Consider the following 25,553-nt stretch of genomic DNA (forward strand, 5'->3'; position numbering starts at 1 on the left):
GTACGTAACGTGGTATTACGGCGTTGCGTAGCGGGGCGGGTGGCACTGTGCCAGAGCAAGTTGTGCTCCCATCTCACAGCACCAAGGAGGTGCAAGAGGACGTGGGTTCGGTCCCCGCTCAGTCTGCGTGGAGTTTGCATGTTCTCTGTGTGGGTTTCCTCCCACAGTCCAAAGACATGCTGTTCAGGTTCCCCCAGAGAGTGTGTGTGTGTTCTACTGATGTATGGATGAGTGACCCAGTCTAAGCAGTGTATCTAGCAGTGTAAGTTACCGCGGTGAATAAGGTGAGTGGGCCGATATTAACACTACATAGAGTTCGTTGGAAGTTGCTTTGGACAAAAGTGTCTGTTAATGAGCAAATGTCAGTTTGCTGTGGAATCACACATACATGTATAACCAGCATTAGTGGGCCTCCTGCTAATTTACCCACAAGGCAGTGTGTGTGTCTGTGCAGCGAGTCTTTGCGGTTCCACGAACGAACACGAGAGGGCGCTGCGCCGTCAAATCATCTGTTGCAGGGCGACTTTTTCAAGAGCAGAAAAATGTCTTTCAGTGTTGATTTTTATATCCATGTTTATTCTCTGATGAAAGAGCGAACGGTTAAGAAGATATCTTGCTGGAGTCCTGCCGCGATGCTTACAACACCACCAGCACCACCAACAACAATAATAATATCATCATCATTATTGTTATCATCACAATTATTATTATTACTATTATTATTATTATTGGGGGGTGCGGTGGTGCAGTGGGTTTGACTGGGTCCTCCTCCTCTCTGGCAGGTCTGGGCTTCAAATCCCACTTAGGGTGCCTTGTGATGGACTGGCGTCCCTTCCTGGGTGTGTCCCCTCCCCCTCCAGCCTTGAGCCCCGTGTTGCCAGGTTAGGCTCCGGCTCCCTGCGACCCCGTATGGGACAAGCGGTTCAGACTGTGTGTGTGTGTGTGTGTGGGGTCCTTGTGCTGCATCACCCTGGATTCAACCCAAGGTGAGAAGGAAGCTGTGAGAAACAGGGACCCTTACCTGAGATCTTCCAGGAAAACAAGCAGTAATGAAACAAGCAGGTGCACACAGCTCTCCTTTTGTCTCCTTTTGTCTCCTGTTGTCTCCTTTGTCTCCTAGTGCATTAAGGGTCCACAAGGAGCCTGGTGCTGAAGTCATCCAGAGACAGAGTGGGGTGGCACAGTGAGGACAACAGGTGGGGCAGCGGTTGGAGCCAATGACTTCCCGTCTGACCGTCATTGTTACTCCTAATCCAACCCTCTCATCAAAGCACTAACCCCAAATCGATACAGTAAAAATTACCCTGCTCTATAAATGGGCAAATCCCTCTTGCTGTCAGTCACTTAGGAGAAAACTAACAGCTAAATTAATAAATGTGAGGAGGTAAATGAACATATTAGTGCGGTAAAAATTCTGTATATCCAGAAAAAAATGAATGACACAAGAGGATCTGATCACCAGTGAGCTCCTCCACCTCTGACCACTCAGTGGTCCCACATCAACAGTTCTTGTGTCCTCAGTTCTGTCCCCAAAGTGGTGGAATGAGCTCCCTGTGTCCCTCAGAGCTGCTGAATCCCTGCCGCACTGAAGAAGGGACTTGAACCCATCTCTTTGAGAGCCACTTCTCTCCCGATCTCCAGACAGATCCATCAACGAGTCCAACACCATCTGCTACGAATATCTACGTATTTGCTATTTGAATGGCACTTGTATAGGAGCTACTGGCAGGATGTGAACCAGCAACATGGTGGTGTCAGATACACAAGCTGTGTGTCCACAGTCCTGTGTGTGTGTGTATGTCTAAAACTCTTTGTCTGTTGCTGATGCACTTTGTTTACTGTAATCTGTGTGTCACTACAAGTGTAATGGAGAGATGCAGGTCCACCGCACACACTGATGCGCTCACACGCACACAGGGTTCCAAGACTCGCCAGACAATCTCACTCAATCACATTATGGAGCTTCTTCTCGTCACAACTGCTGGCAGCTGGCTGCACAACGTGGCTCCACGCAGAAATCAAGAACCACAAATGCAATGAAGCTACAGATGACTGATGACAGAAGGAAGGAGATGACAGAGAAACAAGAGCTTCCAGCACATCTGTACCAGGGGCTCATGGTTTACCGGGGTAAAAGCCCACAAACGCAATTCTGCTCTGAGACAGTGAGAGATTAGACTCTGCATCATTAACCTCAAATGTAACGTCCGTGTAGTAAATGAGACACGGCATTCAGTGTGTGGGCAAAAGCGGTGTGGGCACCATGTGTGCGCGCAAAGGGCCCATCGGCGTTCACACTCGTGACACAGAGTTACTCCGAAATCAGTATTTTTCCTTCCATCTGGACTCTTTTGTCAAAAGCCGCTTACCGTGATTTACCCCTTTATATGGCGGGAGCTGTTTAGGGAACCCGAGATACCTTACTCAAGGGTACTACCCGTGGAGCTGGGATTAGAACCTGCAACCTCTGGGTCCAAAAGCAGGGCAGCAACTCTAACCCTTACACATCCCTGTGCGCCCTGGGCGAGTGCCGTCCGGGTGGGGGCGCTAGCTGAGGAGTCGCGGCGCGGCCCACTGCAGCGCACCTGTGAGAATGGAGCGCAGGAGTGTGTGAGAGTGTGTGAGAGTGTGTCCCCTAAACGTGGACAGTATCATTTTTAATAACCCTCTGGACTCACTGGCTTCAAACACATTCGTTTCCTCTCTCCTCCAAAAAAGAGACGCAGGAGGACGAGGACATGGTGTCCGCCTGCCCCCGACAACCGGGGGGGGGTATGTGTGGCAGAGGGCGGCCCACGGGGGGTAGCGCTAATCACGGGGGGGCTGCCCCGATCACTCCCTGGCCACACGGCGCCGCGTCCTGATGGAGCGATACAATAACCACCGTGAGCCTGGGGCCCCGAGGGACAATTACCGGGCCGGGGGCCCCTGCTGAGCTGCCCGCCCCTCCCAGCTCGCCCCTTCTCCATCACGCGCCCCCGGGGGGGACAGGCTGCCCACCGCCGCAGCACGACTCGTGGGCCACCGCTGCGACCCTGCTTTGCTTTCCCGGCAGCCCCGGTGGTTGCCATGCCAACGCCGACCTGCCGCTGTCCTGAAGCATACGTCGAGGGGCGCAGGTGTGCCGCCGTCCCTCCGTCCGTCCGTCCGTCCCTCCCCAGGAACGACACGCAGAGGACTGCAGACGTGGGCCGTGTCTTCTCGTGTCCAGGCCGCCGGCGGAACGTGCCGGACAGGATACGGCGCGAGGACACAGAATGCGGAGAAAGACGTCCAGCTGGAATTGTACAAAATGTTCTGCTGGTGCAGGGAAGGCAGCACGTGGCCAGGAACCTCCCACCGTGGGACTTTACCGAGATTTACGGGGATTTTACCCTGACTGTCGGCTCTTTTCTTCACGCACACGACGGTCAGTTTGAGACGCGGCCCAAACGGTCGCTGCAAGTCAGCTGTCTTTGTTAACGGCTCCATCCTGGTCCAAACGGCCGCACACTTGTCCAAAAGAGGCCAACGATTGGACAGCTTGTCGTCCTTAAAATGTCACGTCGTCGGGAGGAGACACAAAGTTTCACTGCGAGATTCACTGCCTTCGGCGCAGCTCCGTTTGTCCGCATCATATTGACCCATTCTAGGAAATGTGTGTCTCTGTCAACATATCGAGAGGACAAGTTTGGCTTCATCGTTATGGTCACGTCAAGTGGACTCTTTTCAGGGAAGTAACAAGTCGATCGTTTATTTAAAACAGGGGATAAAGAACCAGAGAACACAGTGTCAGTGCCAGTTACCTTGAAGTAGGGCCGTGTGTGTGAAAAGTTTTAGTGGACATTATCCCTCTTCTCTCTTCTCTCTTCCAGTCCCAGTAAACACACACACACACACACATTGTCTGAACCGCTTGTCCCATACGGGGTCGTGGGGAGCTGGATCCTAACCCGGCAACACAGGGAGGGGACACGCCCAGGACGGGACGTCAGTCCGCCCCAAGGCACCCCAAGCGGGACTCGAACCCCAGACTCACCAGAGAGCAGGACCCAGCCAAACCCGCTGCGCCGCTGCACCCCCCCGACCCGAGTCCCAATAAATGACGGTAATTCACACGAACTCCGTGAAGGTGCTCAAGACAGAGAGGTGCGAAATGCTGAAACCGGCGGCGACCGGATCGCCCACAAACACACCTGGCTGAAGCTCAGCTTTCATATTAGGAATAACCACGTTATGTCACCCGGTGTGCAGCAACACATCAACATATCTCAGCCAGTGGACCGTTTCTCATCCTTCCTGCGAAACAAATAAGAGCACAAGTGGCAGCAGCCGCAGTAAAAGTGATTTGTGGCGTCAGGTTCGATTTAGTCCCATTTGGGTCAGCTGGCATGTTCCTGGAGAGCCTCGACGAGCCTCGGCGCCTCACACAGCGCGCCGAAGAAAGGGGAAGGCTGCCGGCAGGGGCTGCCGAGAGCTTGCCGCGCGCACAGGAGAGCGATGAGTGCCGTGCCGGGAGATCGGGGGCCTCGCGGTGCCGCTCGCCGGTCTTCACGGTTCATCCCGGAAACCCCACTGAGAGTCAGGGTCGGGGCCAAGCGGGTCAGGAGACGCACGCAACGCACGCAACGCACGCACACACACAGTGCGTGTCCTGGCCGCAGGCGAAGCATCTCCAGCAGATCTTTCAGCTTCCAGGGTCTCCTCACAAAGTCCTCCAGGCAGCCGGAGCCGAGCTCCTCGGGGCGGGAGGAGCGACTCCGGCGGAACCCTGCGGAAACATCCGTCACAGGTTGGCGGTGGACTGCGAGTGCTGGCGGGTCGGGGGAGGGGCGCGGGGCCGAGCAGACAGGTGTATACCCCCCCGGGAGCCGGCCCCTCCCGCAGCGAGGCCCAGGAGGCCACGCACGGCCAGGCGGTAACGCGAGGACATGGTGTTGTAGAGGATGGGGTTGATGGCGGCGCTCAGGTAGAAGAGCACGAAGGACACCAGGTTGAAGTACTGGCTCACGGTGTACATGTGTGGGCTGGAGCTCAGCGACACGGAGAAGAGGGTTCGACCCACGTGGAACGGCAGCCAGCAGAGCACGAAGGCCAGGACGATGACCGCTGGGGAGTACGAGAGAGACGCGTCAGCGACGGGGGAGCCCGTCTCGGAGCCCGGCACCCTCGGCCCCGCAACCCTGCCCCGACTCACCGAGCATTTTGACGGTCTGCCGGTTGGCGCGGTCGCGGTGGGCGCAGTGCCGCCGGTGCCAGAGCTTGCGTGCGATGAGCCCGTATAGCAGGCTCAGGCAGCACAGCGGCACCAGGAAGTAGAGGTTCGAGAGCCACATCATGGCTCCCAGGAGCCCCGAGCTCAAGGCGTACTGCGTGCAGCGGCACTCGCTGCCGCCGCCGTCCTCCAGCTCCTCGACGCCCACCAGGGCGAACACGGGGCCCGCGCTCAGCAGCGCCGCGGCCCACAGCAGCCCGATGAGGCCCTTCACCTTGGCGTGCGTCACCAGCACCTTGGCGCGCAGCGGGAAGCACACGGCCAGGTAGCGCTCGACGCTCAGCGCCGTGATGTGCAGGATGCTCGAGAAGGTGCACGCCTCGCTCACGAACTGCGACAGCTTGCAGGTGACGTCCCCCAGAAGCCACGGCCGGTACCTCCACAGCTACGGCCAGCGAGGGACGCCATGAGAGGGAGGACAGGATGACGCGACGAGAGACAGCGCGCGGTGGAGCAACGCGGTCGGTACTTTACGTTACCTTGTACAGGTCAACGGGCATCAGCAGCAGGATGAGGATGTCCGAGACGGCCATGCTGCACAGGTACAGGTAGGTGGTGCTGCGCAGGTCGCGGTGCAGTCGCACGACCAGGACGGTCAGCGTGTTTCCCACGAGCCCGACCGCCAGCAGCAGCACACAGACGGCCGTCACCAGCAGCAGCTCCGGCGTGCTGAAGAGCGTCTCCTGCTGCTCGGGCCCGGAGCCGTTGGCGCAGTCGCCGACGCAGCCCCACGCCGACACGTTGTCACTCTCCGCCGGCTCCATCAGTGCGGGACGAGCAAGAGGAAGCTGCTGGAAACGATGCGCGAGCGGGCAGCGGCAGAGAAGCCACCTGAAAAGGGAAGACAAGACGTTCGGCTGGACCAACTCGAACCCTGAGCCACAGACCACCGGAAGTGGGAGGAACCGCTATGGGATACGGTGTCCAGGGTTTCATTCGTCTGTAAGCCGCAGGCCTGCGCATCGGTGCATGGCGAGATGAAGAGACACTTTGGCTGCTCTGGACACAGGTTCGAGGCGCTGCTCTGCTCTGCCGTTTACCAAATAGCGCGCGCGTGTGTGTGTGTCTCGTGGTACCTCGCAGCAACGACGACAGAGTCAAATGTTGATCCGGAACATAAACTCATGAGAGAAATTCTGTCCGTTCACAGAAACGTCGTCCCTCCCGCTCACGGATCAATCCGCTCTCTGGATTTCGAGTTTCGGCGCCGGGTTCCGCATCCGTGCCGCTTCCGTCTCGTTTCAGGCTCCAGCTCAGAGCGCGGACTGCGTAAACGTGGCGAGTCGTGAATGTTACTGCGGTACAACATCTGACTGCGTTCCTGTCAGCGCACAGCTAGACAGGAGCTGCTCGCTCACTTGCGCACAGAAACAGTGTAAAAACAGTGTGACACAGGGACCGCAGCGGGCAAATGGTACAAGAGCCACGAGACGCAAATCGGGGAACGATGTAGAGACGGGTCGCGGGGTGAAGTGTGAGAGAGCGTAAGAGAGCGTAAGAGAGCGTAAAAAGAGCGCGCGCGCACCGGCCGCAGGGCCGAAGCTCCTCCTCGGTACAGAAGAGCTCTCGGCACGTTTCTCGCTCACTGACGCGCTCTTACAGGAACGGTGATGCGACACCTCGGTGGAGACACGCACGTTAACTCCCCACTCACGGTCATTTACCACGTTTCTAGAGCCCACTCACAGGACACATGCGCTGAGGCAGGGAGGAGCGGTTGTTACCTGCACACGAGGCCCTCAGGTGGCCCTCGGGTGGCCCTCAGGTGGCCCTCAGGACACCTGCTCTTCCTGCTCCCCTCCGCGATTCGCCGCCTCTTCAGAGCATCTGCAGTCTTTACACAAAATGATCTCAGATGAAAACTCCCTGAGGTCCAGCAAGGATGGGAAGGGCGAATGGCTCTGCACCCCGGAGGTTTCCGCCCCTCCCCTCAACCCCTCCCCACCCCCCCGCTGAGGTCAATGGGACCCGGCTCAGACATCAGAGGCTTTCCTCACATAAGCGTTTCCTTCCTGAAAATCTGTTCGTACGATTATTGTGAAGCAAACTCTTAGTCTTACTGTCGTTACTTGGATTTTTCCTCTTTATTTTGTTTTACTCCGATGTTCTCGGGCATCACAGTTGCGCAGCTCGTGTCTCGCAGCTCTCGGTCTCTGGGTTCGGACGCCGGTCCGAACCGAGTTCGGCTCGTGTAGAGTTTGCATTTTCTTCCGTGTCCACGTGGCTCTGTTCTAGGTGCTCTGGTTTCCTCCCACAGTCCAAAGATGTGTGTTCCAGGCAAACTGGCGATTCCTAACAGCTCGTTCTTCTACGTTTGTGTCTAGCTGCTCTGCGATGGACTGCCGTCCCGTCTCATCCTGCATGTACCCTGCTGCACACCCGATGCTTCCTAGATAGGCTCTGGACCACAGCAGCCCTGCCATGGACAAACACTTATTGGTAAAGGATGGATTCTGTTTTTTTTTTTTTTTTTAAATAACTGTTGTACATTTTTCAATTGTTACTATTACTGTTATTTTAGTTCTATCCTGTTGTATTATTTTCCCTCTAACACATATGAATATTTACTGTAAGTTTCTTTGCTTGTCACTCATCTTTTTACAAGCACTTTCCAAACAAGACAGCTGTTGTAACGCAAACACTGCAATGACTGCCATATCAAAATTCATAAAGTATCGTGCAATAAATGGAAAGCAAGTCAAAACATAGTTATTTGTAATGATGCTGCCTTTCAAGAGAATTCTATGTGCGATACCACAAGGTGCAGCTGGTACAGGACTTTGAGCTGCTGCCTCGCACTTGAAGGACACCGCTTCGAACACCACCCGCTGCTGTTTGTTTACCCCACATTAACAAAGTAGAAATTATTCTGCTGTATAAAGTGGTGAATCACAGTAAGTCACTGTAACAAAAGGAGGCCGAGACAGTCACGTGCGATGTTCGTGAGGAGGGGTTTATTAACGGGCAGGTGTCTCAGTGGACAGAGGGACAGGGGGGGAAAGGGGGCACAGAAAACTGGTGTCGAGGGGTGGCGCTCCGGGTGCGGGATTGGGATGGGTGAGGTGCTCGGGCTTCCTGGTGCTCCAGCTTTGTCTCCGGCGTCTAGGCTTCACGCTCACTCTCGCTGGTCCGCCCGAGGGAAGAAATAGAGGACCTGCTTAGGCTCCGGTGTCATTGCTCCACCCCCCGGCTCTGCCTTGCCCTTAGCCCGCCCCAGCATGCTACAGTCACTTTACTTATTAGTCCTAGATGAGCAACTAGTAACGACGAACTTTGACACAGAGGAAATGCTTTCCTTGGGCTTCTCAACATCTTTTTGTACTTTTTTGAAACGACAACTCCTTAAGCGAAAACATTTTTCAACAGACGGCTGTTTTCACATTATGATGAAGTTACATTGTGACAGAAGCCTGTATGCGGCACACGGCTACAAGAGAACTGAGACGCACGAGAAAAGCCACATGCGGGGGCGGGGGTGGGGGGGTAGCTGCTGAATTGCATGGTGCTCAACATCACCAAGGCACAGGGATTAGTTGGGCAGGTGGTGTAGTGGTTAGCGCTACTGCCTATGGATCTAAAGAGAGGTGGTTCAAGTCTTACTTACTGCTGCAGTAGCCTTAAGAAAAGCACTTTCCCTAAATTGCTCTAGTAAAATTACCCACCTCTATGAAAGGGTACATCAATTCTAGGTGGCTTAACATTGTAATTTGCTGTGGAGAAAAGTGTCAAGCAACGAGTCGATGCGTTCTCACGCAAAACCTTTCTCTTGAGTCGATGGCTCATTATGTCACCCTGTCAAAAAAACTCTGGAACGGTTAACTGTCTGTGATCAATTATCTGCATTCCTCACGCAGAATGATCTCCTCAACGGGTTTCAGTCTAAATTCAGAGCTGGACATTACACTGAGACAGTGCTCCTCGCAGTGTTGCACGCTCTCCGGTCGACTAGAGTCACCTTCCTCTCCTCAGCGCTCATCCTACATGAGCGTGCCTGTACTGCAGTCAAACCACAGAAATATTAGCACGCTACACATCAAGTCAGTGTGTTCGTAAAACAGAATGAACCAAAACACCTGAACCTCTAGTGAGCAGTTTTTCAGTCAGCGTCCCTCACGGAGAACGTGACCCGTATATGGGAACACCTGTGTAGAACCCGTTCTCTCCAGGGATTCAGTTGAGAAAAGTAACTGTTTATTCAATATGTTTCAATAAAATAGCATGCATACACACTCAGCGGTGTACAACGCTCACACTTAGAGGAAACTAGAGAAATCTCAACTCATCTGTTCTGAGTGAAGGAACACCAAAAAAAACAGTGGAAAGTGGATCTACAGTTGTGTTCATGTCACTGGTAAAAGCTCACACTCGGGGGACTCAACATGTCAGCAGTGCAAGAGAACAACTCCGAATTCCCTGCTGGGCCCTGAGCTGCTTGCCGAGGTGGATACTGCGGTGCTGGCCTCGTGCCAGCAGTGTAGCTTCAGAAAGGATGGTTCAACACACTTCGACCATCAGTGCAAACATCCAGGTGCACTAGTGACAGCACTGATATGTACATATCAAAGGACGACGAGCCAGAGAGAAGAAGGATCATTCCTCACAAACTTGAACTTGTAAAGGTCTAGGTCAACTGTCTCACACTGTCCATCTAATGTCCTCAGATGATCTGGTATCATGCCTCCCACTGTCTCTGTCTGTGGTAGAGGTCAAATGTTGCCTGGGAAGGGTGTGGAACAGGGTGCGGCCGTGGCAGCTTCAGCTCGTCCCCTGGCAGAAACGGGGTTTCGCGGAGCAGTTCTCCAGGACTGTAGAAGGCCAGGAGGTTGGGGCCCTCTGCTGGCGGCTCCTGGCATGACGCACAAGAAAGAGGAGCTGTGATATTAACATGTTATTTACTATTCCACATACACTCTGGAAACAGTAAAACACTGCTGTACTGAACACTGTCACAGTTAACGAAGACAAACCATAGGTATAAAAGAACAGACCTTGTTCCCATGGGAACAGGAGGGCGGCACCAACACGAGCCTATCATGAAGAGCCTGACTGATCAGCTGATCCTCAGACACACTGATGCTGATGAGTTCCTGATAGAGCTGCTGAGAGCGTGGGATGTTGACTCCTAAGCGAGATGCAGGGAGATGTCACACACACGCAAAAAAAAAAAAAAACAAAAAAAACTGCCACTTTGACATTCCAGCCACTTCGCCACCCACCTTCAGTAGCACGGCTGCTGATGTGGTTCCTTGTGTGTGTGGATAACTTCAGCTGCTGCTGCACCGCCTTCCTGGGGTCAAATTGCTTCTTAGCCAAATCCATAAGTTCCGCCTTCAAGGCGAGTGTTGTGTTGAGTGCCACACCCTCACTTGGGGCGTCAGGCTGCTCATGAAGGGCAGTCGGTACCATGTCCTCGGGCTTCTTCATATTCTTTTTACCTATCAGGGCAAACAATGCACAACAATTACATTTATTTATTTAGCAGATGCTTTTCTCCAAAGCGATTTCCAACAAACTCTATGTAGTGTTATCAACCTACACACCTTATTCACCAAGGTGACTTACACTGCTAGATACACTACTTACAATGGGTCACTCATCCATACATCAGTGAAACACACTGTCATTCTCACACTGTGAGGGAACCTGAACAGCACGTCTTGAGCATGGGAGGAAACCAGAGCACCCGGAGGAAACCCACACAGACATGGGGAGAACATGCAAACTCCACACAGACTGAGCAGGAACCCATGTCCTCTCGCATCACCCAGGCGGTGTCAGGCAGCAGCACTACTGGCTGTGCCACTGTGCCATACAATAGCAACAAAATGCACGTTAACGGCACATCTGTTTTCTACAATATTAAGAGTACATTGCAGAGCTGCGTGCAGTGTGTTACGTTAACCTGACCTACGCGTTCAGTGGGAGTGTCACTCATAGCGACCTGAGGTGGACCAGTGGACCAGAGTGAGTCAAAGCGCAATGTGTGTGTACAAGGCTGACAACTTTGAAAATCGCCACCATCCTTCTGACCCTCTGGTATCTGTTACAGAACAGCAAACCACTGAATGACATACAACATCTACTGTTTCACAGTACAGAGAGCAATAAGGAAGACTTGCTACTGAGAGTCGGGCACAGAGCCACGTTAGCGACAGAAGATTTAGGCAAATAAGAACGACTGAACCGGTTAACCGGCTAGTGATCCTGACGGACTTTGATACTGTACGACTCACTCACCCACAAGGTCTGCCGCAGTACTCCTGCAGAGTGTCTGTGTCCGTCCCGATAGGCTGCACTTCTCAGGAGCCACAGCCACGACGTGTGGCTCCTCACTCAAGGCTCCACTCGATTTCCCCCCGCTGGCTCCCGACTTGGGCCTGATGTGAAAATGCACCTGCAAGCAGAGCAAGGAGGTTTTCATGAACACCTGTACATTTTTCTTCAACCGGTATCATCATATTGTTGCCTTGGAGAAAAGCAGCTGCTAAATGAATAAATGTAAATTTAAGTCCAACAACAGATCTCCTCCCTGATATTTACAAGACACGATTGCTTGCTAAAACCCAACCAGACTGCTAGAGCCCTCCACCTCTGCCTAGTTGATAATACCACACAGAAGAGGTCCAAAAACTCAAAAGTGCAAACGTTTGCAAACTTCAACGTGGAGGAATAACCTCCCTCCCGCATTCAGAATTGCTGGATCTCTCTCTCTCTCTACATTTAATATGGGTCTCCTGCCTTTCAGACTCACTTCTCTCTGGATATCCTACCTATTCCATGAATTTACATTGCATTATCTGTTGGAATTACCTCCATGTTTCCTATCAATTTTTCTCACTCATCTAATGGTCTTGTTAATATTAGTCTTTTAACTCTTTACCAACTCCATATGGAGCTACCTGTGTACTGTAAGCTAGTCTAAACAATGACATGAGACACACTGACTAGACCTTGTGAACTGTTTGTGTGTATCTCTGCATCTGTTGTTCACCAAGTCGCACGTCACTCTGGAGAAAAGTATCTGTCTAATGAATAAACGTAAAGGCAATTTCAGTGATCCAAACACCACTGCACTGCAAGCCAACAACCCAATGAATAAATGTGAAAATAAATGAATATCAAAGAGTCACACAAACCCCATAAGAACTGATATCGAAGGGTTGCCTCAAAGGAGAGGCTCACAAATAGATAGAAAAAGAAGTAAAACCTTCTAACTGACCACTGACCTCTCTTTATGCGGCAGCCATGGTTAAATCTTTACCTTACTGCGAGAGTTACGCCTCTGTCCGTGTCCCATCTGTCCCCATCCCCGTCCCACCCATCGCGGGAGACCCTCCTCCCGGACAGGTCTCTCGGGTGTCAGGGTGAGAGATAGGTCCAGCTCTGGCTGACTCACAGGGTGGTCACACCCCAAGGGGACAGGGGAGGGCTGGGGAAATGCCTGACCGTCAGGGTCACCGCAAGCGGGGGGACGAAGGGCTGCGGCCATCCCGGATCTCGGCGCCAGCCTGGAAACGCTAACAAGGCATTAGCCGTCATCGGTCGTCATCGGCGCCAGGTGGCGAACGGCAAAACCTCGGCTCCGCAACCCGGTCTCGACCGGGACCGGAAACGAGCCGGCGTTTGCACTTTTTTTCCTTTTTACAAACCCTGTGCTGCATTAAACTACCACTAAAGGACTGAGTGAAGGACAGGGCCTCGAGACTAGTAGTGCCCCATCATCATCATGTCGAAGGACTGATCCCAGAACTGTGCGTGTGAAGATCATCATGGAGAGCAGACAGCAGCAGCAGCAGGGCTCCTCCTGTCACACCGGGTGGGAGTGAGGCAGTCCCGGACCCCCCCCCCCACACCCCACACACACACACACACACACACACACACACACACACACACACACACACCACGACGAACTGAACGTTTCGAAAAACAACACAAGAAGAAAAACTGCAATCAATGGCTACAAACAGGGGGGAAATTTGCAGACAGACAGATTCGATTCGGGACACGAGGTGGTGCCAGAAAGTGTTTACACGTACAGAGTGCGTCACTGGTGACTGGGGGGGGTCCCGCTCCTGTGCGGACTACTGCTACTCGTCTGACGTGTCGTGACTCGTCTCGTGCTCCACCACGAAAAACACCAGTGAGACACCGGGCGGCAAAAGCCTACCGCCGTCGCCACCGCTCTACTACTAGCCGCTCGCCGTTTTGCCCTCGTTACTGTAGTACAATGTCTTCATCCGTCACTTTGTCTCTTAATTTCACTTCTTTCAAATTCCCTCCCGCCTTCTTTCGGCGCGAGCCCTGTTCTCCTAATTTCTATAGTTCCGGTTCCTGCTGGGAGAGCAGACCTGACGAGTCGACTGTTGAGTCCAGCGCTTCCGGTTCCCGGCGCCAGGCGTAACTAGTCTACTGTCGAAGGGGACGCTGACGGAGCAGCGAAGCGCGTCCGCAAGTTTTTTTTTTTTCTTCTCTTCACCCCCTCCCCAATAAGTAGGATTTCAGACTGTAGTGAAATGAAAATTAAAATTTTAATACAGTACTAGCGCGCGGCTTCATAATGCACACATTTTGATGCGGTTTCTGAATCTTCTTTCAGACACGCGCGTAAATCTGAAGCGCTGCAGCTGTGCTGTGCTGTGCTCACGGTACGAGTCGCAGCAAAATTTGTCCAGGTCATTTGTCCTCCGCGCTGTCCCAAGCCGTGACAGCGTCCCCCGTAGACCCCGCCGAGCTGCGAGCTGCGTGTCGGCTGTTCTGTTAAGTGTTACGGAGAGTAACGCTGAACCGCCGGAGACTGACTGCGCGTGCGCATGCGCGCTTCCGAGTCCTTTATTTATTACGCGGGCCGCTCGGCTTATTGGCTCAGCCCCTGGAGGTCATTTGTTCGCATCCCAGTCCTCCCCCTGCTGCGTCTGTCCCGATTTACTCTAGTAGAAAACTGCGGACGAGGGCTTCAGCTGGACGGAGGACTCGACTCGACTCGACTCCGGTTGCCTCGCTCGAGCCGCGAGCCCAGTAACGGTTAAGAGAGGCGGTGGCACGTGGTCAGATGCTGTAAGCGCACAGATCCGGGTGTTTCCCTCACTCGCTGCGCTGGACACTCACCTGTTCTTTTCACTTTTACTCCAGTGAACGCACTTGACGAGTACCTGTGCTTAGACCTACTACCTTTGGGCCAAAAGGTTGCAGGTTCAAATCCCACCTCCTCGAGCAAAGTATTTACCCCGAATTACTCCAGTAAAACCACCCAGCTGTATGAATGGGTAAATAGCTGCCAGTCGCTGTGGACGAAACCATCCGCTAAGTGTGTAAATGTAAAATAATGTTGTACTCGAGTAAGTGGTGTGTCCGCTGGCTGCATGCTGCTTTTCTATGCTCCCGAAAACAAGACGAGACAAAATTTAGTCCAAGTTATTTATTAGATTCTATTTTTGTATTTAATTTTTTTTACAATTACAAATAATTAATACTTTATACACCATCACTTTAGAAAAGGAGACTTAAATGTGGCAGGGAAACAAAGAAAGGAGCTGATGTAACAGTCGCATACAAAAGTGCATGTGGAAACAGGAGCACCTCAAAAAGGAGACACGGTCTGATTGCTGACGCTGGAGAAACGGAAGGGCCGAACAGGGTAACAGTGGTGTGTACAATGGTACGCAGGGTAAAACACAGGGTGACATGGCTTACGCATCATTTTCAGCAGTGAAAAATGAACCGGTTTTGAGCAGAGCCTCAATCGCGAAGGAAGGCGGCTTGTGGGCCGCGGGGGGTCGGAGCTGACAAGGAGCTACGAGAAGCCGTGTGAGACCACAACCACTCCCAGCCCCAGGAGCGCAAAGGCCATCGGCAGCATCAGCATCACCATCGTTGTCGTCAATCGACAATAAAGTTACAATTATCTGCATCACTAAAACCATCATGTTGGTAACGCTATTAACTGTGGGTGTTAGAAACAAGAGTGTTCAGCTGTGTATTTACATGAAAATGTGTGTGTGTGTGTGGGGGTGCGTGCTCATGGGCTGGAGCTCTGTTCACAGACTGCGGTGCTCAATCCCTCTCCAGCCCTCAGCTATGGACTCACCCTCATCCCCCCCTCTATGGCACCCCCTACTGCACACACCTCCTCACTCCACATGCTCCTTCCCATGAGTCTTTGCAAGACCCTACACCACATACGTCACTGTGCAAACATTAGGTCAAGGCCCTCATTCGCGCTCCCGCAGCGCACGCAGGATGTGGTTCTCCCTCTCCAGCTGGGCGTTCCTCTCGCTCAGCTCCTTGATCTGCTCTCTCAGCACCTCCACCTCCTCCCGCACGGCCATCATCAGGTGGGTCTTCACCAGGTCCTGCAGGGGGGCAACCGGACACACACTGACCCCGGTGACTGGGCGTGACGGCGCAGCCCAGCAGGCGGAACGCAGTCGGCCCGCCGTGTTCACGGGAATGTAATTGAGGTATGTGCTGCATGTGCACACACGCACAAGCACACACACACCTTACCATGGCTTGCTCAATCTTGTTGTCGATTGCAATCATGCTGCCGCCCGAAGCACTGAAAGAAACAAAGAGCAGCAGAGAGGTAACAAAGCAGCAACAGCCACAGAGAGTGTGTGTGTGCGCGTGTGTGTGTGTGTGTGTGTGTGAGAGAGAGACACACAAAGGTCCAGAGTGAGCGCCCAGCCCCCTGTGGCCATGAATGCAAAGGGCTCTACTACACCGTTATACAACTCTGTGCATTGACACATCAATGTGCAATGTCCACACACACACACACACAGACCCTCCAAACTGCCCTCACGCTGTGTGAATAACAACTAGTGTTACTGCCCACCCCCACCCCAAACCAGTCCACATTATACTCCTGTCACTATGCTACCAGTGCTGCACTCATCGTTACAATGACCTGGACATACGTTTGAAGGCTCCACCCAGATTACCTATGGAAGAAGAGCAGAAGGGACGTTAAAGCTTTGTCCGAGCTGCGACTGCAGACTGTCACCGTTGGCTTGGACACTCCCACCTTCACAGCCGAACCCGAGGCCATGCAGCACTGTGCTGCCTCTGGCCATAAAGCTTTGAGTTCACCATTCCCACCGGCAGGTGACACTGTTGAGGAAGAGGACAGGGGCGTGTCTTCCTGTGCGATGCCCACTAGGCCCAGCTGCACCACTGGGGTCATTGTGCTCGTCGGCATGGTTACACCGTAGCCAGACCCTCGCAGAGAGGAAACGCACCCCCCAGTGGCATCATCATGGGTGCAGTCAGACCTTAAGGACCGCACCTGCTCCGTGACCCCAGCCTTGTTTCCCCGCAGTGCAGCAACAGGAATCTGGGCTCTCGCTGACACCGGAGAGTCTTGAGGGGGCCACGTGCAAGTCGGACCTTTCCGAGCCTCAGCACTGGAGCTGTGGAAGTGGGCGGAGTTTACGGTGGACGGAGAGGCAGGAGGAGCAAGTGAGAGCTGGCAGCAAGAAACATGGCCAGCAGACTCCCCCGGGTTCGAGGCTGGAGCTCCACTCAGAGTCCCACTGGACCCAGAGAGATCCTCCTCCAGGTGGGCTCTGGGGGCGGAGTCATGTGGCTGGGTGGTCTCCCCAGGCCACACGCAAAGGCTCGGTGATGCGCATGAGGACTTGTGGGCGGAAGTGCTGCGGCACCAACAAGGACACGGTGGCCACTGCGGAGCACAGACGTTACGCTCACGGTGCCGGGTGGAGTTCATAGGGCGTCTGGACGCAGCGGGGGGCTCGGAAGCGATGGAAGAGCCCCGGGTCCCGTGTCCAGCCCCACCTGATGTGCCTAAGAACAGGTTCCCTTTGCCACCGTCTCCCCATGTCCCCCCTGCATCTTCCCCGAGGGGAAGGAGCTGCAGATGGGGGTGGGAAGAACAGAGGGTTGATGGGGGGCAGCGCACATCCAGGGGGGGCAAGGACAGGCCCCTCCTGAGGGTGGGGGAGGATGGGGCGGAGCAAGGATGGCAACGTGGTGAGGACGAGGACGGCGGCACACCGAGACGCTCGGAGGAGCTGGATCTGATGCTGGAGGACTTGAGAGCGCTCCTGGCTGTGGACTGAGCAGGGTTTGACAGCTGGGTCAAGCGCCGAGGCTGCCCCCGTGTCTCAAAGTTGGATACGATTTCCTTGACGTTGACAAACATGGCGGAGCGATGCTGCTCAAGCCAGTGGACGCGGCAAATGACGGCCACGCGACACAGGCTTCCCTGACACACAGGCACGGCACCGTTTACACTCAAATTCAGAAGCGCTACATGTGCGCAGCCTCTGCGTGGACTTCTACAGGAACACACATGGAGGAGGAGCTCCTTGGCAGCTGGAACCACTGTGAGGTCAGCCCAGTACAGCAGCCCCTCAAGTTCCCACGAAAGGCGCGTTCGCAGAGCAATAAAGGGTTAACATGAGCGTCACTCCACCTACTGGCTCTGCAGAAATCTCAGGAATCGCTGTAATTAATGAAAATACTGTAAGACTCCACTACTCAGTTCTGACTGATCACATGAACTTGAACAACCTCCGTCATCTTGTTACTGATCACTGACACTCACAACAGCAGACGGAAGCTGTCAACACTGCAGAAGTGAGTTGTATGAAGGTGGTTTAGAAGAGAATGCAGTTAAAATGAATGAATAAACTGGAAATGTTTACAACGAAGAGCCAGTGTAAAAAACCCTAAATTACTCACTTGTTCATTGCCGGAACTTGGTTATGTTTGCTATTAAAATTATATTTTTAACTATCCACACAGCAAGTTATATTTGATTGTCTGTGTAAATGTGTTGAATAGAGCTTCACCAGTCATAAATACACACACACACACACACACACACACACACACACACACACACACACACACACACACACACACACACGAGTGCAGCCCAAAGCTCCAGGGTCTTGAAGGCCAATGAGAACCTGGCACGGATTCCAAATCACAGGCCCAGGGCACTTCCTCCACATTCATTTCACTTCCAGGTGTTGGTCAGAGGCTGACGTGGTCCATCAACGCCGTCCAGATGTGTTACATTCCCTGAATAATGAGTCCAGTCCAGTCCGGTGTCAGCCATGTGCGTCCAGCCAGACAAAGTGTCGGGTGATGACAGCAGTAACGCTACGGTCCTGATGCTGTGAAAGAATTACGGTAATGAGAGCTTCATAACCCAGGTTCGAGCCTCTCTATGCTGAGCCACGTACTCCTTGTTCCCAGTTCCAGCTGTACGCTGCAGCATTAACGTGTGTGTTCCCCTCACTGGGCACCCAGCGCATCCTCTGGACAGGGTCTTGCTCCCCCCCACCCCCCACCGCCTCCATGCCGCCCTGCACTCTCATTGGCTGGGCTGAGGACAAAGGCAGGGCTGAGGACACTGTGTCCCTAACAGTGCCCAGTCCAGAAAACAGCCCCCGTATGCACAGCCCCCAGCAGGGGCAGTTCAAAGAACGTGACCGGGCTGCTTGCGGTGCATTCCCGCTTCCCTCCAGTGAGGTCAGGGAGGGGTTCAGGTCTGAAATGGTCCAGGAGCAATCCGGGACCGGGCCGCGGTCAGCAGGAACCCCTGGTTGATTGGGAGCTGCAGGGAGCCACGTGCGTCGCTGTGGGCCCACGCAGGCCATGAGTCACAGCACAGTGGGCTGCTGTGGTGAAAGGCCCATTGAGAGTGCCCCCCCCACACACATGCCTGCCCCTCATTGTTCTTTGCTGTGCCCCTGGCTAAGAGGGTGCTGGCGCCCCCTGCTGGCCAACACAGCTATATAGCCGGGGTGTAAACAAGAGGGCAGTGAGGTTTGGACAGCTTGACCTCGAAAGAGGCCACTCGAAGCAAAGGAAACATTCAGGTGACCCTCCTGAGGTGAGGAGAAGTTCCACGGACGAGGCTTGTCCAAAAGGAATCCGGGGGAGGGGATCAGACACCACTGAGATGCTTCCAGGTAATAAATGAGATCCGAAAGGATGAGAACATCTGCTACAGTGGTCCCTGGAGTACTTAGCACTCGCTCACCGTGGAGCCCTTGCATTTATTAAAAGAATCAGGACAAAAAAGTACAGAAGCAGCAGTCACACAAACTCACACACACGCTATGGGTTATTCAGTCACCAATTCACCTGAAATGCATTATCTTTGGGCCGTGGGAGGAAACCAGAGCACCTGAAGGAAACCCACGCGGACAAACTGAGCCAGATTCAAACCAACATCCACGCAAGCAGCACTACAGAGGACAGGTAGTTGATGAAAAAGAAAAAAAAACAGTATTCACCATGGAGCAGTTTAGGATAAACGCTTTGCTCAAAGGCAAAACGGCAGCAGGAGGAGCAGAAAGTCGAAAAACTGTAGAAACAGAGAAAAGTGGAAGCAAACTGGACAAATACTTTTTCACAGTTCTGTAACTTTTTACATTTTTTTTATTTAGCACTTTTCTCCAAAGTGACTTCCAATGAACTCTATGTAGTGTTATCAGCCCACACACTTTATTCACCAGGGTGACAAACTGCTAGATACACTACTTACACTGGGTCACTCATCCATACATCAGCTTAACGTTACTAAGATCATGCATGAAAAATTCTATATAAGCCATAGTCTTAAAAATGTGTAAAATGACTTGCTAACCCTTTTTTTTTTTTTAAAAAAAAAAAGAGTTCCTTTAAGAGCTCTTACACAATTAGAATCACACAACAGGAAAAAACTTTTTAGTCAATGAGGGATAGAAGTCAGCCCTAAGCCCTGATTGGTTTCAATGCAGGGAAAGCAGTGACTGAGAACCATCTGTGGCTAAAGAAATCAACAAAAAGTCAGGCAAAGACAGCGAACAGGCTTTTTTAATGGTTCACTGTCTGCAACTGAGGATTTGACTGGCTGTGACCGACAGCTGAAAACAGCCAATGAAATCCACAGTCATGTCCTCAGCAATAGTGACATTTTCAGGAGTGAAAAACAAAGTATTGATACTATGAAAAGCACAATTTTTGCAGATTTTTATTTAAGTAAAAGTGGTGGAGTTAATCTAACATGTCTCTGCCTCCAACACACACACTTAACTCATTTCAGAAGAAAGCTGACACTAAAGAGTTCAGTGCTACTTCCACAGTGTGTGTGTGTGTGTGTGTGTTGAAGCAGCTCAGCATGAGTCACTGTTTTCACACTGCTGTGTTCATATAGACACTACAGATAAAGAGGTATCAGTAAAGCTTGTTCACACAATATTCCCCTCAGTGCAAAGGGTTCAAGCTGGACACACACTGTGCAAACAGTGCGTGCACGCGCACGCACACCAAAAAGAAAAAAAAAAGAGTTTGGACAAGACAGACCTACTTCACAAAGGTAACATGAAGGAGACCCAACATGTCCACAACACAGAAAAGTGTAACAGAACACACACACAGTTTACACATGAACCATTCTGAGACACAGCAACACACCGGTGGACCTGCAATGGGCTCAATACCACCCCCCTCCTTCATCACACCCCTGCTCCACCCATCAGTCCCCCCTCCCTTGTCTCTCTCCTCCCTGAATAGAGGCTCTGTTCATTACACACACACACGCGCACACACACAGCCAGAAATTTGCCGTTAAACTGGAGGACAAGAGTGAGGAAGGAGGAGAACCTGCCGTTTGTGTTTCTTCAGCGAGACCAAGGCGTCATGAGGCATGTTGAGACCATGTGTCTGTCTGTCTCGAAGCACAGGTTCTCCCTCTCTCACACACACACACACACACACACACACACACACTCTTCCAGCCATTCCAATCACCATTAAACACAGAAAAAAGGCAAAAATGTGGATGTAACACATTGCACGCACTGTATTGTTCTCTGAGACACTTTGGAGAAAAGCACCTATTAAATTAATAAATGTACGTAATGTAAATGTAAAAGGAAGGCTGGATTTTGTGTGCATACCTCAGCTGTAGCACACTAAGTCCGCCTGTGTGTGTGTGTGTGTGTGTGTGTGTGCGTGCGCAAATGGCTGTCGACACCATTGTTCAGGTATTTACGCCCTCTGTGTGACAGTCCACATGAAGGCGTGAAGTTCAAGCACCCCAAGCGATAGGAGTGATCCATACCACAGTGAAGGAATGGGGTCAAGGCGAGAGATCCCTGGCTGGGGGGGCATGCAAGCGACTGCCGCACATACTTTTTCAGCCTCGGTTTAAAAATGTCACTCTGCAGGTCCATCCCAAGTGTAAAAATACCCCGGTGAACAAACATGAGAAGCCCGGGGGGGTGTCAGTGTCTCTCCACTTGCATGCAACCAGTAAGATTCCCAGTGCAAAATTTGGTTTCCAAGTGTTTTACACACACTAACCAACAGGGGGCACCTCCCCCAGCACCCCACCCCCCCATCCTACACCCTACCTGTCGTCGTCCAGGTCGAAGGAGCCCTCGGCCCCGAACATGGATTGTGCCAGGCTCAGGGCCGATGGGTGCGGGCTGGGCTGCACTGCGTGCTGGAAGAGCCCGTCTCTGGAGAGGGCACGTCCAGGGGAGCTGGGCTGAGACAGTGTCTCTCGAAGCAGCGGCTGTGGGAAGGAGAGGAAGGGATTAATGCTGCAGGAAGCACCGTCACACCTGGAACTCTAGAACTGGACACCTGGACATGGAATGAAAGAAAGAAAGGCTCTTCAGGCTGGGGGGCGGGCTGGGGCACTCGCACTCACCTTGCCCACAGGGTCCACGTCCAGGCGGAGAGGAGGGGGGATGTGGCGAGGCCGTCCAGATGCCGACAGGTAGTGCGGGGGCGAGCGCACCCGGGCGTCCTGTTGCTGCTGGCCAGGAGGGGGCGAAGCGGCTTCCACTAGCCTGACGTTGAAACGCTCTCTGTGGGAGGGGGACGGAGGGCCGCTGGAGAAGGTCCAGAGTTTGGTGTCGCCCTGCTCTCTGCACGAGGGCCTACCGAGCACCCCTCCTTCACCCCCCAGGTGTGCTCGTAGGTGAGTCGTGCCCTGGGAGTGGACCATATGGCCGGCCTTCAAGGCACGGACCTGCCCCAGGGGTTTGAATCCACCCTCTACCCCACCCAGCCCCACTGTCTCCAGAGACTCCAGGGAGTGGGCGTGGCGCATGCTATCCATCACACGGCGCAGGCCACGTTCCTCCCCGCCCTCGCGCTCCAGGAAGTCTACGCAGGTCCAGCGGCCACGCCGGTACGGTTCCCCCAGGCCCTGACCCAGACGCACGACGCGGAAGCGGGACGACTGGGGGGACTGCGCTCCGGCAGTCAGCTCCTGGGATGCCGCCGCGTGCCTCCGCAACGCCCTGGGGGTGCCGGGCTGGCTGGTGCTAGCGTGGCGCTGGACGTTCCTCACTACGTCCAGCAGCACCGGTCCGTTGGGGACCGAGGCCTCGAACCTACCTCCATCATCCCCCGTAAGGCTGCCGGACCTGAAGGCTGGCCTATGGTCACCCGACTCGCCGGTTCCTGCTCCCGAGGGGGTGCCATTGAGGACTTCCTTCCCTGCGTCTGGGTCTGCCGAGACGGACGCCCCATGGGGAGGGGAGGTGCCCAAGGGTGACGGGCCGTAATCCGACGTCACGCTGGTGATCTGAAAACCACTTCTCTTTTTACCACCACTCATTTCCTTCCACGAAGGGCTCAATCGTCACTTGAGGACTAATTTGCTCGGAGGTCCAGTCCCCTCTCACATGGTCCCAGCCAATGTGCGCAGGCACAGCTAGTCTCAGCACCGAGCACAGCACAGTCGTCCCATCTCTCCGAGAAGGGTAAAAACCTGGTAAACTGCCGCAGACGGGAGAGGGACGGAAACAGAACGGCTTCAAGTGACGTCACTGATGATAAATATTAAGGCACAGCAGCGATCACACTGGGGATGCCGCCGGAGACGCTGCTCTGGAGGGAAACCGTTTCTGAAACCGGTTTAGAAGCCGAGTTAAGAGCAGAGCCTCCAGTCCCCACTGCACTCCACCTTCGCAGAAGGACAGGACTGACTCGCGGCCAAGCCTACCACTTATTGCGCAACAGGGTGTGCGCGCGTGCGTGCGTGTGTGTGAGTGAGTGAGTGTGTGCGAGAGAGAGAGAGAGAGAGAGAGAGAGAGAGAGAGAGAGAGAAGGAGGGAGGACTGCAGCAGACACACTCCTGGTATTTATATATCGCAGCACAGTTTTACACTGTGCAGCTGCTCAGGTCACCACTGGTTCTTCACCAGTTCAGACCAGAACCGCCGTGAGCGCAAATGGACCTTACAGGATGGCGTCCACTACAGAGGAGAGCGATGCACATGCGCCGGGGACAGTAGGAACGGTGTAAAAGCGGCGTTCTGCTCGGAGCCTTGCTCTGGAGAGGAAGGTGAAGCACAGACATTGCAAACACACAGTTCCGTTTCCGTCGCTGACACACCGAACAACAAGTGAACGTTTCCCAACAGGCCAGGAGTGCGTGGCTCTGCGTGTGTGTGTGTGTGTGTGTGTCTTCTAACGGAGACACATCATGGGATGGGACCCTGGACCTGCTGGATCCCCAACCGGGGCTCCGTGTCTCCGCCCACTGGGGCCCCTCAGCAGCAGTGCTCTCACTGTGACTGTGCGTGACTGTCACCTCAGCACGTGTGTGTGTGTGTGTGTGTGTGTGTGTGTGTGTGTGTCAAGTGTGCGCTGACATTGAAGAGCCCAGTTCCGCTCGAAACTCCACACAGTTAGTAAGTGACTAACTTTAAGGAAAGAAGAATAAGTTAAATAAAAGCTCCAGAAACTGCGACTCACTGAACGTCGTCACTCAACTCACCGGCGCTTCACTATTTTGGGTTTCAGTCAGTGTCAACAAAAAAGTGTTTCACCGCTGCGACGCTCTGAGCACAAAGAGTGTGTGTGTGTGTGTGTGTGTGTGTGTGTGTGTGTGTGTGTGTGTGTGTGTGTGTGTGTGTGCGCGCGCGCGTTTATGATGGAGCAGCTCGCGCTAGTTAGCACTTAGCAGCTGCTACTAGCATCGCGACCCGTCGACGCACCGACCGAAGCTCCGAAGCGGCTCTTTTTACCTCAACTTTCGAGTGACGGAGAGTCAGACGGAGCGAACGGCCCGTGTCTGCGGCGTCATCCGCTCCGTACCGCGCAGTTACCCTCTCTTCGCTCTTTTACTTCACTTTTACTGCGTCCCTCACATCGCGGCGCTTCAATTCAAACGCGCTACTTGTTCTTGTAACTTGTTGTTGTTTGTAGCGAAGCCTCCGAAGCGAAGGGCTCCTCGCTCGCTCGCGCCGCCGTCCGTCCCGCCGCTGCTCCTCTTCCTCCTCCTCCTCCTCCTCCGCCTCGCGCCTGTGTTTCCGCTCCCGCTGCTCTTCCCTCCCTTTGCGGCGGCGGCGATGTCTCCGCAGTCGGACCCCGATCTGGATCCAAAAAATTCCGCGAAGTTACGGAGCAGAGAGTCGAGTCGAAGCGCAGCGCAGCGCCGCGTCACGTCACGTCACTACACGTCCCTGTAGCAGCTACACGTTCCGCTACACGTCTCTCTCTCTCTCTCTCTCTCTCTCTCTCTGTGTGTGTGTGTGTGTGTGTGAGCGAGCGAGCGCTGCTCTCCCACTGCGGAAGTTCCGCCCCCGCAGGGGGGTGCTTGGGGCATCAGCTGCTCTCCACCCTTAAGCTGTACTCCGCTGTACCGGGGTACCATACCATACCATATACCATACTTCGCTGTACCAGGGTACCGGGGTACCCTACCATACTCCAGCGTATCGACAGTACTGTGCTGTACTCCACTGTACTGGGGTATACCGTACTCCACACTGGGGTACCGTACCATACTGTACTCCGCTGTACCAACACTACCGTACTGTGCTCTGCTGAACTTTACTCGACTCCACTCATCTGTACTCATCTGTACTCATCTATCCTTTTGCACCATACTGGGTACTAAACTGTACCGTATTAAACTACACTCAGGTGTGTTAGATAGAGAACTATCCTGCACTGGACATGGATTTCTGACGCCACTGAACTGAACTGGACTCTCTGTACAGAGTAGTTTACTGAGCCCTGCACTGTTCTGCACTGGTACCACTGTACTGTACTGTCCTACACTGGATGCACTATACTGTACTGTACTGTCCTACACTCTTGTGACCAAGCTGCAGAAGCAGCTCAGTGAGGTACTTTACTCAGCTTTGTGTGAAAAGAAACTGGATTATGAGCACCAGACAGATGTTTTCTTCTCAGTTCTTCTCACAAATAAATCACAATTACTAATTAACGCACATGTTTCCCATGTTTGCACAGCACCCAGCCTGTCTGTGTCACTGTATCATATGTCTGAATCAGTGGTTACTTGTAG

General features: G+C 53.4%; 3 protein-coding genes across 12 annotated transcripts; all 3 read right to left on the minus strand.

The window, feature by feature from the left end:
- Positions 1-4,765: 4,765 nt before the first annotated feature.
- Positions 4,766-9,181, minus strand: LOC108922888 (growth hormone secretagogue receptor type 1). The gene is made up of 4 exons (XM_029257185.1): positions 9,152-9,181; positions 5,734-5,934; positions 5,177-5,639; positions 4,766-5,088 (listed from the first exon to the last, which is right to left on the minus strand). The coding sequence occupies exons 2-4, from the start codon at positions 5,785-5,787 to the stop codon at positions 4,766-4,768; spliced, it is 840 nt and encodes a 279-aa protein (XP_029113018.1). The 5' UTR covers positions 5,788-5,934; positions 9,152-9,181.
- Positions 8,194-13,310, minus strand: ppp1r35 (protein phosphatase 1, regulatory subunit 35). Of its 2 annotated transcripts, XM_018733222.2 has the most exons (6): positions 13,294-13,310; positions 12,516-12,762; positions 11,492-11,648; positions 10,471-10,689; positions 10,243-10,376; positions 8,194-10,100 (listed from the first exon to the last, which is right to left on the minus strand). In XM_018733222.2, exons 2-6 carry the CDS (start codon positions 12,741-12,743, stop codon positions 9,927-9,929), a joined length of 912 nt encoding a protein of 303 aa, XP_018588738.1. In that variant the 5' UTR covers positions 12,744-12,762; positions 13,294-13,310; the 3' UTR covers positions 8,194-9,926. The 2 variants fall into 2 exon arrangements, with proteins under 2 accessions (XP_018588738.1, XP_018588737.1); XM_018733221.2 differs by lacking the exon at positions 13,294-13,310 and having other exon boundaries at positions 12,516-13,126.
- A 1,318-nt stretch (positions 13,311-14,628) lies between these two features.
- Positions 14,629-24,779, minus strand: tsc22d4 (TSC22 domain family member 4). 9 transcript variants are annotated; one of them, XM_018733735.2, is made up of 4 exons: positions 24,265-24,779; positions 21,933-23,011; positions 21,631-21,794; positions 14,630-15,812 (listed from the first exon to the last, which is right to left on the minus strand). In XM_018733735.2, exons 2-4 carry the CDS (start codon positions 22,848-22,850, stop codon positions 15,452-15,454), a joined length of 1,443 nt encoding a protein of 480 aa, XP_018589251.1. In that variant the 5' UTR covers positions 22,851-23,011; positions 24,265-24,779; the 3' UTR covers positions 14,630-15,451. The 9 variants fall into 9 exon arrangements, with proteins under 9 accessions (XP_018589252.1, XP_018589248.1, XP_018589251.1 ...); XM_018733738.2 differs by lacking the exon at positions 24,265-24,779 and having other exon boundaries at positions 14,632-15,606; positions 15,761-15,812; positions 21,933-24,098; XM_018733739.2 differs by lacking the exon at positions 24,265-24,779 and having other exon boundaries at positions 15,554-15,606; positions 15,756-15,812; positions 21,933-24,098.
- Between the last annotated feature and the right edge of the window lie 774 nt (positions 24,780-25,553).

Source organism: Scleropages formosus, chromosome 13 (genome assembly GCF_900964775.1).
Source record: "Scleropages formosus chromosome 13, fSclFor1.1, whole genome shotgun sequence".
Lineage (NCBI taxonomy): Eukaryota > Metazoa > Chordata > Actinopteri > Osteoglossiformes > Osteoglossidae > Scleropages > Scleropages formosus.

Coding starts and splice junctions, on each gene's coding strand:
- LOC108922888 (XM_029257185.1), bottom strand. CDS start 5,787: ATGGCCGTCTCGGACATCCTCATCCTGCTGCTGATGCCCGTTGACCTG. Junction 5,640..5,733: donor TGCCCGTTGACCTGTACAAG/GTAACGTAAAGT, acceptor CGCTGGCCGTAG/CTGTGGAGGTACCGGCCGTG. Junction 5,089..5,176: donor GCAGACCGTCAAAATGCTCG/GTGAGTCGGGGC, acceptor CGTACTCCCCAG/CGGTCATCGTCCTGGCCTTC.
- ppp1r35 (XM_018733222.2), bottom strand. CDS start 12,743: ATGGCCGCAGCCCTTCGTCCCCCCGCTTGCGGTGACCCTGACGGTCAG. Junction 10,690..11,491: donor TACTGCGGCAGACCTTGTGG/GTGAGTGAGTCG, acceptor TTGCCCTGATAG/GTAAAAAGAATATGAAGAAG. Junction 10,101..10,242: donor CCTGTTCCCATGGGAACAAG/GTCTGTTCTTTT, acceptor GCGTCATGCCAG/GAGCCGCCAGCAGAGGGCCC.
- tsc22d4 (XM_018733732.2), bottom strand. CDS start 17,417: ATGTTTGTCAACGTCAAGGAAATCGTATCCAACTTTGAGACACGGGGG. Junction 15,813..16,197: donor CTTCTGCTCTTCTTCCATAG/GTAATCTGGGTG, acceptor TGTTTCTTTCAG/TGCTTCGGGCGGCAGCATGA.